We start from the raw sequence: 11182 nt of genomic DNA on the forward strand, positions 1-11182 counted from the left end.
AAAAAGTTTCAGTCGGATTAAAAAATACAAAAAAAATCGAATGACCGAAATCCTAGAGAACTGCTCTGCTCTTAACCTTAAGCGAAAAAAGGAAAAAGAAGCATCTGCCAACGCTGGTACCAGGTACGAGGCAGAAAACGATGGTCAAATGTCAAGTGCAAGTGATGACGAACAAGTGTAGGATTGATTGTTAATAATTTTAAAAATTGACTTTATTTTAAAAGCCACGAGTTGTTACAGACAATGATTCTAAGAAATCAGTCATGCGTAAGTTAGGTTACTTAATTACATAGATAATTCAATGTAGTGGTTTTTTCTCTCTTTTTCCACGTAGGAACGTCAAGTTTATAAGCTCGACCTCGCGGCGTTTCAATTCCGCCTCCAAACGAGCGTTCAGCAAACAGGCAGGCCTGGCTAGCGCTCAACTCCACCATCGAATGCACGAGGTGCTGTTCTTCGGAGGTCATGGCGTTCAAATACGCCGGTGCAGAACCTGCTGGAATGACCACCGTAGACTCGGCAAGCCTGGCGCTCATCACCGCCATCGAACGCACGTGGTGCAGCTCCCCAGAGGTCAGGAGACAAACCTGGCGTTCACGCCGGTGCAGAACCTGCTGGACCAATCAGCGTAAGTTTGAATACTTGAAAAAAGAACATGTTTATTTCAATTCCTTTTCATTTCTCTATTGACTTAGGTACATGATTATTCGGTGTTAAATTACGCCAAACTGACGCGCGCTGAAGGTCGGAACGACCACCGTAGAACCGGCAGGCCTGGCGCTCAACTCCACCATCGAATGCACGAGGTGCTGTTCTTCGGAGGTCATGGCGTTCAAATACGCCGGTGCAGAACCTGCTGGAATGACCACCGTAGACTCGGCAAGCCTGGCGCTCATCACCGCCATCGAACGCAAGTGGTGCTGTTCCTCGGAGGTCATGGCTTTCAAATACGCCGGTGCAGAACCTGCTGGACCAATCAGCGTAAGTTTGAATATTTGAAAAAAGAACATGTTTATTTCAATTCCTTTTCATTTCTCTATTGACTTAGGTACATGATTATTCGGTGTTAAATTACGCCAAACTGACGCGCGCTGAAGGTCGGAACGACCACCGTAGAACCGGCAGGCCTGGCGCTCAACTCCACCATCGAATGCACGAGGTGCAGCTCCCCAGAGGATGGCCTGGCGTCATCGAACATCCCGAAAGCATGCGGTGCAGTCCCCTTTCCCCAGAGATCAGCTGACATTCATCACCGCCGGACAAACAGAAAGAAAGGAAATCAGACTTGAAAACGCATTTTTACGTTGCCAGATAATATTAGAAACTCAATGTTTTTTTGTTGTTTTGTGTGTATTGTAGGTGATAAAGCGACATTTATCTTTGAATAAAGCCTTAAAATTTGAAAAAAAATGTTCATTTTATTATAACATAACCTAAAAATCCGAAATGACAGCACACGACAAAGGTACGACATCCTAAATAACAAAACCGTGCGACGTCGGTCGAATGTCGTACGACAATGTCGAACAATTTCGATGATCGATCGTACGACAAATACGACATTTTGGTGCAAAAACGTATGACATTCGTGCGAAAGTCATGCGACATTGTCGTGCGACGTCGTACGATTGCACGGACGACAAACGACGGACGTCCGACGGACTTTTCAGTCAGGGTGGTGGCCAGCCTTTGTTCTTTATTTGTCTTCGCTTCTCGCTCGAGTTTCGTCAGCCTTCGATTTGAATAGGTATAAACGTCAAGTGACTCGGTGCGTCTGTTTTTTTGATAGCGCTTTCATGTTTAGGGATTATTTTTGATGTGAGTAACTAACTAATGTGCAAAAGAACATGTTGCCGTCAGTTGGAAGCAACTTCATATCTTAAGCGCTATGAAAACGTTAGCGCAAGTAAAAAGATATTGATGATAACTTTAGTTGAGCGGTAAAGCTCTCATCTTGCGTGTGGAAGTGTGTGCAAACAAAATGATGAGAAATGGTCTCGCAAAATATAAATTATAATCAAAAGTGCATTCAATTTGATCTTTTTGGTCAGTAAATGGCATAGATAAGTGTGTTTACTCAAGGTGGTGCTGAAGCTGGTATGTTTATGGCCTAACAAGTTTTTTTTAGCTTTAATTGAGTAACAAAATTTTCAAATGACGAAGATAGGTGTTCGATTAGAATACGCATATGTCCCCTTATTTATATTTATCCATATCCAAACTTAGAATTAAACAACACTTTTGAGGAAGCTTCAATTGCACTGCGCCTGGAGTGCACCTGAATTTTTCGATTAAATTGCACTTTTTCATTATCGAAAACGGCTTAATCAGCCCAAATAAATTAAAACTGAAAGGCAATGTAAATGTGTACTTGTATGTGTGTGTTTATATTTGCACGCACCACACACAAATACACACACATGCTACTGCAAGTTGATCAATCCATTCTTTCAGCACAAATTCAATTATCGGCCGGACAAAGAGTGGCGGCGAAACGTTTATCGCGTTTGAGCCGATAACGGTGACGCGGCGCGGCGATGATGGCGTTTGTAGCAAATTAAATTCTGCCACTTTTGGGCGGGTAACATTTCATCAACGGCGAGGGTGTAATTTCCCGTTAATACAATTGTCCGGTCCAGGTCCGGTTCTAAGCCCTCCCCAAACCTGTTTTTTCCCCCACCAAATCTGGTCCGTCAGGAATCACATCCATCGACAACCTCCCGTGCCCACAAATCACTCAAATCCGGGCGGCAAACTTTTTGATTAAATTCCTCTATTTGCATTTGCCGGTAAACTGACTGACTATGTATGTAGTCCATCCCAAAAAAGGGAGGTGGAAAGAATACGGAGGGGAGGTTGGTGGGTGTCCTTCGGATTTGGAATCATTCCAGAGTGACTGCTCGGTTTTTAACTTTGAATTATTGATTCCAATCAAAATTTGATTTTGTAATATCTTTGTAATCACTGACCAAAAATAAATTTTATTTTTTGAAAAGTACATCAAAACTTGAAACAGGGATCTAGATCTTCGAAATTTTAGACTCGTTTGAATGGTCTCTCGATTACTAATTCCAACAATAGGTCGGAAGATGGATCCGGACATTGTTTACATACACGCTAAGGTCGAATTTAGCGCAAATTCTGTCAGATCGGATTCATATCGAACATTTGTATATTTTATGACAAAAAGCGTTACACGAGTATAGCAATTTCGCCCACCTGATTCCCACTGCCCACTGTCACGATTCGAACAGGTTCATATACAGATGCGTGAGATCGTCAAATTAAGGAAATGTTCCACCATTTTACTGCTCTGGCGGAAAGAGCGATCGCTGTCGAAACCGTGAACGCGTACAACCTCTGGCCAGGCCTGAGACTGATCCGGAGAGAAATGAACGTATCAGGGACATTTCCATTTAGTCGATCCTTCACAAGATCTCATCATACGTCCGAATGGTGCGGGTCACGGCATGGATTCACCGGTTCGTTAGAAACTGGCCACCTGGCCCACCATGACACAGTGCCGCGTCGGCCGATCGAGTTGGGCGAAGCCTTCAGGATGCTGATCCAGTACACACAACAATAAGCATACGGTGTAGAAATCGCAGCACTTGAAACTGGGTCGCCCTCACCCAGCAAGAGTAAGCTACTTCCGTTGTGTCCATTCCTGGAGAGCGATCGGGCAACGGGCCACAGGCGGTGCTAGCAACCGTAAGGCAGAAGTTCTGGGTGCCAAATGGCAGACAACAAGCGCCACAAAGTTGCGTCCCATGCTACCGAGCCAAACCCTCAACTACTCAAAAAATCATGGGACAACTTCTGACACAGAAAACACAACCGATGCTTCCGTTCTTCAACTGTGGAGTAGATTAGGGCGGTCCCATTACAACGGTGCAACGACTAGGACCAGCTTCGGCAACGATGGAGGGATATATTGCGAAATTCGTCTACTTCGAAACCTGGGCCGTGCACATCGAAGCCGTAACGAAGCTATCAACGAAGGCATTCCTGTTGATAAAAAACGATTAAACCGCTGATCATCTTATAAACAACAATGATTAACTATGAAAAATTAAATCAGAATTCAAGAACTAGAGGGAGATAATTAAAAATTGAATGCCAGGGCCGTCCTTACCAGGAGGTTCTTCGAATCAGTTGTCCTGTTGCTCGACATCGAACCGAATGCTGCAGTTGATACGTCCGGAGTAGAGATGCAGCAATCGGCGAAGAATTATTCGCAGTTTGTGCAAATTGTGATCAGTCGAACGCATTGTTATAATTGAACGCATATAATTCATGCAGCTCGAAAATGAATCACATGTAAACTCAGTTGAAGTAAACTTGAGATTCGACGTAAGCGGTTGAATCACACGTAAAATCTAGATTAAATTTCCAAAAGGTCCTATCCGCATAGGAAACCCATGACGAATAAGTTGTTTTTAAAATTTAATCTAGAAAACATATTTTAACGTATAATTTGTTGCAAATTTACATCAAATTGTATTTAAATTTAAATATTGAATGACGTGCAAAAGTGTTACATCATTATTGATGTAACATTCGGAAATATTTTTTTTATGTGTAACACGGGTCTTTTATAGTGGTTTATTTGACCGGTACGGTTCAGAGACCAATTTCAACTAACTTTCCTAATCAAATTTGCTCTTGGATGAGCCGAGTGTGGTGAATATAATTCCGGTAAACTAGTACATAGATCTTAAAACTAACACAATAAAAGAAGTCTATCCACGCTGTATCGATCTTCGTCAGCAATCATACACACGCGCGCACTGCAGCATTAGGGTGTAATATTAAAATCGATTTTCCAGCACAGCACTTTTTAAGTTCCTTTTGGTGTCCTACACAACTCTCCCAAGTTTGGGAACGATTGGTTTAGTCCTCACTTCGCGCAAAGCGATTCTATTTTCTATGGGAATTTGTATGGGAAACCCCATTTTTTGGATTTTGATTTTTATTAAATTCACGTTTCACGCTGTATTAAAACCGAACTCATATTCGGATGCTGTTAAAGGTGCTCTACAACTTCTTCGAAGAGATCATGGAGCTAGCTTGCTCCTGAAAAAAAGATACAGCGTGTTCAAAACTCCGACGACGAGCATCCGAGATTGGTCACCGTTTTCACCGGGAACAGCGAGATAATTCAATCGTTGCATAACATGTGCAAGTTGCTTGTAAACAACGTACAAAATTAATACTAATTTGGACGATTTGGATGGAGGACTGTTGTGGCGCAAAATAAACAAACAGGAATTTAACAGAACCCTTACACTAACACTTAGAGATGTTTGATAGATTCACACCAAACACTGAGCAGCTACCAAACGAAAAGCACACTTGAAGAAAGGTAATTGACGATCTTTTCATTTCAGTGAAACAAGTCTAAAAGCATTGGATGAGTTTCCGTGACCAGTTCGTCAAGGAATATCGTTCTCAGCAATTCGCAGCCAGATCAGGAGCAGGATACATCACAAGGAATTGGCGTTTCTGATAGGACATGTGAAACTCGGAAAGTAAGTTTATTTTTATATTGATTATAAAAGAGTTACTAAATAAGGAAAGGAGCCAAAATTCCTAAAACATTGGAATTTTATACTTTTTTTTTTATTTCAGTGTAGCACTAAGCCGAGAGGCATTTATGCATACGCTAACACGACGTATTCTGCAGCTTCCGGCTCCATAGTCAGTGAATTCTTGAGAATCCGCCACCATGCAACCAAGATTCCAAAAGCATTTTCAGTGGTCCTGCGTGGTCTGGATAGTCGGGAGTTGAAGTGATCTTTAACAGGAGGAAGTTGATACGGTCTCATGAGGTTCTATTTAAAAGGAAAGGCAGCATCTCCAACGATGTAGAGTGGAACGATGGTGTTTGAATTTGGTAGTGGCACGGGAGCCAGGCCCGTATCCAGGATTCTTCAATGGGGGGTGTTTTCCCCTATAAGGCGTTAGGGGTGTAAGTGTGTTATAGGAAGGGCGTATACAGTCAACAAATGCGTACCAAACAAAAACGTGAAATTTGCTTTATATATTGTAGCAGTAATGCTAAAAAAATATCTAAACATCAATAAGTTCATGAATATATTGTTATTCTTGCATATATTATTGATGTGATATATGTGATAGAAAATATTGAAATAACGTTATTGAATCCTTGATAGTTTAGATTTAGAGATCTAACTGTTTTAGAACAGTTAGAAAACTGTTCAACTTTTATAGTGCATTGCACCATGAAAGTGAACAGTTTTATTCCTGGTTCCCGTTGGCATGAACTCTGTTCACGATTACGCGAACTCATTTGTTTGAGTGCATACAATTGCTTACGAGGCCATTTCACGAAGCGGAACACCACTCGAAATTGACTTTTTCTGAACATGCCTGAAATTTAGCGGAGCTGTTTATCCTATCGAAACATGCAAAATCCCTACTTTTTGGCACCGCCCCAAAGTTTTACGATTTCATCTATTTTTTTATATTAAATTAATTAGTTTTCAAATGGCCATGTCTTGGATACAAAAAAGCAAAAATCGACTGCTTTTTTAAGAAACGCTGAATTCATCAAATTTTTTATTCGAATCAAACTTTACTTGTTAGGGCAAGTTGATCATCCCTGCATCATTTATTCTAATTGCTCAAAATGCTGCCATGTTTGATTTTAATCAAAATCATGACGCTGAATTGAATCAGCGTCAAGTTTCTTTTAAAAATTGCAGTCGAATATTGCTCTACCATTTTTTTTCCAAAATATTTGACAAAGTTTTTTTTAACTGGCGAAAATCGCAAAACTTTGGGGCAATGTCAAAAAATAGAAGATTTTTGCATGTTTCGATATGATAAACAGTTTCGCCAAATTTCAGCAGGATCAGAAAATGAAGATTTCGAATTTGTACTTTTTTGTTTCCAGTTGGGGAGAAATGACTCTATATAAAAAAACACTTTGGCGTACATAGTCAAAGTTGGATTTGGATCTGGCCGATAACGATCTAAGTATTTTACTAACAAAATCCAGGAGGGCCTATCCAGTTAGTCAAAGGCTTTATAATAAAAATAGCTGGCCGTTTTAGTGCGATTTCGATTTTTCAAGATTTTTATGAGGGCGTATTAAGCTAAACTTTAATTTTTTCAAGGCGTCAACGATCAAAGTTTTTTTTAATAATTTTTATGAAGGCGTATTAAGCGAGAGTTAAGTTTTTTTTTCAAGGCGTCAGCGATCAAAGTTTTTTTTTATATTTTCTTGAGGGCGTATTTAGTAACAGTTGATTTTTTTCCAGCCGTCAACGATCAAAGTTTTTTTTAAATATTTTCTTGAGGGCGTATTCAGTGGAAGTTTTTTTGCAAGGCGTCAACGATCAAAGTTTTTTTTTTAATAATTTCTTGAGGGCGTATTTAGTGACAGTTGAATTTTTTTTCCAGTCGTCAACGATCAAAGTTTTTTTTTAAATATTTTCTTGAGGGCGTATTCAGTGGAAGTTTTTTTTCAAGCCGTCAACGATCAAAGTTTTTTTTTTAATAATTTCTTGATGGCGTATTAGTGAAAGTTTTTTTTTCAAGGCGCCAACGATCAAAGTTTTTTTTAAATAATTTTTATGCAGGCGTATTAAGCGAGAGTTTAGTTTTTTTCAAGGCGTCAACGATCAAAGTTTTTTTTTAAATAATTTATTGAGGGCGTATTTAGTGACAGTTGATTTTTTTCAAGCCGTCAACGATCAAAAATTTGTTTTAAATAATTTATTGAGGGCGTATTTAATGAAAAAAAACATTTTCAAGGCGTCAACGATCAAAGATTTTTTAAAATAATTTATTCAGGGCCAATTTAGTGAAACTTTTTTTTTCAAGGCGTCAACGATCAAAGTTTTTTTTTTAATTTATGAAGGCGTATTAAGCGAGAGTTTAGTTTTTTTTCAAGGCGTCAGCGATCAAAGTTTTTTTATTTATATTTTCTTGATGGCGCATTTAGTGACAGTTGATTTTTTGTCAAGCCGTCAGCGATCAAAGGTTTTTTTTTATATTTTCTTGAGGGCGTATTTAGTGACAGTTGATTTTTTTTCCAGCCGTCAACGATCAAAGTTTTTTTTTAAATATTTTCTTGAGGGCGTATTCAGTGGAAGTTTTTTTGCAAGGCGTCAACGATCAAAGTTTTTTTTTTATAATTTCTTGAGGGCGTATTAGTGAAAGTTTTTTTTTTCAAGGCGCCAACGATCAAAGTTTTTTTTTAAATAATTTTTATGCAGGCGTATTAAGCGAGAGTTTAGTTTTTTTCAAGGCGTCAACGATCAAAGTTTTTTTTTAAATAATTTATTGAGGGCGTATTTAGTGACAGTTGATTTTTTTTCAAGCCGTCAACGATCAAAAATTTGTTTCAAATAATTTATTGAGGGCGTATTTAATGAAAAAAACATTTTCAAGGCGTCAACGATCAAAGTTTTTTTTTAATAATTTATTCAGGGCCATTCTAGTGAAACCTTTTTTTTTTCAAGGCGTCAACGATCAAAGTTTTTTTTTTAAATTTATGAAGGCGTATTAAGCGAGAGTTTAGTTTTTTTCAAGGCGTCAGCGATCAAAGTTTTTTTTATATTTTCTTGAGGGCGTATTTAGTGACAGTTGATTTTTTTTCAGGCCGTCAACGATCAAAGTTTTTTTTAAATATTTTCTTGAGGGCGTATTTAATGGAAGTTTTTTTGCAAGGCGTCAACGATCAAAGTTTTTATTTTAATAACTTCTTGAGGGCGTATTTAGTTAAAGTTTTTTCTAAGGCGTCAACGATCAAAGTTTTTTTGAAATTATTTTTATGAAGGCGTATTAAGTGAGACTTTAGTTTTTTTCAAGGCGTCAGCGATCAAAGCTTTTTTGATATTTTCTTGTTGGCGTATTTAGTGGACGTTTTTTTGCAAGGCGTCAACGATCAATGTTTTTTTTAATAATTTCTTGAGGGCGTATTAATGAAAGTTTTTTTTTTAAGGCGCCAACGATCAAATTTTTTTAAATAATTTTTATGAAGGTGTATTAAGCGAGAGTTTAGTTTTTTTTTTTCAAGGCGTCAGAGATCAAAGTTTTTTTTTATTTTCTTGAGGGCGTATTTAGTGACAGTTGAATTTTTTTTCCAGTCGTCAACGATCAAAGTTTTTTTTAAATATTTTCTTGAGGGCGTATTCAGTGGAAGTTTTTTTTCAAGCCGTCAACGATCAAAGTTTTTTTTAATGATTTCTTGAGGGCGTATTAGTGAAAGTTTTTTTTTTTTTCAAGGCGTCAACGATCAAAGTTTTTTTTTTTAATTTATGAAGGCGTATTAAGCGAGAGTTTAGTTTTTTTCAAGGCGTCAGCGATCAAAGTTTTTTTATTTATATTTTCTTGATGGCGTATTTAGTGACAGTTGATTTTTTTTCAGGCCGTCAACGATCAAAGTTTTTTTTAAATATTTTCTTGAGGGCGTATTTAATGGAAGTTTTTTTGCAAGGCGTCAACGATCAAAGTTTTTTTTAATAACTTCTTGAGGGCGTTTTTAGTTAAAGTTTTTTTTAAGGCGTCAACGATCAAAGTTTTTTTGAAATTATTTTTATGAAGGCGTATTAAGTGAAACTTTAGTTTTTTTCAAGGCGTCAGCGATCAAAGCTTTTTTGATATTTTCTTGTTGGCGTATTTAGTGGACGTTTTTTTGCAAGGCGTCAACGATCAATGTTTTTTTTAATAATTTCTTGAGGGCGTAGTTATTGAAGTTTTTTTTTCAAGGCGTCAACAATCAAAGTTTTTTTGCAAATATTTTCATGAGGGCGTATTGAGTAAGAGTTTAGTTTTTCTCTTGGCGTCAACTAACATAGTTATTTTAAATATTTTTAAAAGGGCGTGTTTTGTGAAAGTGGAGTTTTTTCTTAGCGTCAAATGTTTTTATGAGGGCGTATTTACTGTGGCGGGCGTATTTACTGAGTTTTCACTTGATGGCGTATCAGTGAGAGTGAAGTTTTTCTCTGGGTGTCAAATTTTGATAGTCATAAAAAATGCCGGCCCTTCGGGGCGTTAGGGGTGTAAGACATTTTTTTCCATGGGGGGTGTTGAACACCCATAACACCCCCCTTAGATACGGCCCTGACGGGAGCTGGTATACCGAGCTAGTTTGTCAGAAATAAATTACCAAACGACGAATTTTGCAAACACAATCCCATCACAAAAACAAATCAAACGTTTCCGAGTTAATCCGGATGGTCTTCGTGAAATACTTCGGGTCTCGATCATGAAGCAACTGGACCCTGCTCGTTTCGTGACTCGGTTGCTGCTCTAACCTACCACCGCCTTTTCGATAGGTTCCGCCAGGTATTTTGGATACTGATAACGGCCGCATCACAGGTCAGATATCTTAATACGTCCACGTAATCGGAGTCCATTTTGATAATTTAGCTTTGAGAAAAACAAACAAACTATTCACAGTAAAAACATGTCATGTAAAATCGCATTTAAAAGCATGCACCTTTGTGAGAAAAAGCATGTTATATTGCATGAGAAAACGTGTACACAAAAAACATGTACGCAAGACAGAAAAAAGATTTCGTACACCCCAAAAATAGCATCAATCCGGTGAGTGTCAGAATCAATAACGATCTAGCTGCACAGCAAAAAATCCGATGGTAAATTCGCATACAAAAGCATGCACATCACCTTCGTCAAAGTAAACACTGAATATTACACACTGCATGTACATTTTTTGCAAACAAAAAAAAAGTTGCGACCGACGGGATTCAAACCCAGCACCATCAGTAAAGACTGGCGCCTTAGCCCACTCGGCCATCAGACCGATGTAAAGCGTAAAAGATAAACGCATATATGAGCTTGACATTTTGGTCAAGAAGGTTTCCCATACTGATGGGCTACATATTTCAGGGTGTAAAATCAGCTTAGAATTATTTTTTTAGAACTTTTAAACTTCAGAAATTTTATAATTTTAAAATTTTATATTAAAAATTTTAGAATCTAAAAACTTTAGAATTCTAGAATTTTAGCATTTTAGATTTTTAAGTTATGAAAATGTTAGTGTTAAAGAATTTTAGAAATTTGGAATTTTAGAATTTTCTAAGTTCACAATTTTATGATTCAAGAATCATAGACAATTTAGATTTTTAGAAATTAGGAACTGAAGAATTAGAAGAAAGTTAGAATAGAGTTTTGTGGTGGTAAGGTG

General features: G+C 37.9%; 1 protein-coding gene across 1 annotated transcript; it reads left to right on the top strand.

Annotated features, from left to right (window-relative positions):
* The first annotated feature begins 367 nt into the window (after positions 1-367).
* Positions 368-1669, top strand: LOC120413430 (uncharacterized). The gene is made up of 3 exons (XM_039574241.2): positions 368-628; positions 696-981; positions 1049-1669. Exons 2-3 carry the CDS (start codon positions 826-828, stop codon positions 1241-1243), a joined length of 351 nt encoding a protein of 116 aa, XP_039430175.1. The 5' UTR covers positions 368-628; positions 696-825; the 3' UTR covers positions 1244-1669.
* Positions 1670-11182: the final 9513 nt, after the last annotated feature.

The sequence above is a fragment of the Culex pipiens genome, chromosome 3 (assembly GCF_016801865.2).
Source record: "Culex pipiens pallens isolate TS chromosome 3, TS_CPP_V2, whole genome shotgun sequence".
NCBI classification, from domain to species: Eukaryota; Metazoa; Arthropoda; class Insecta; order Diptera; family Culicidae; genus Culex; species Culex pipiens.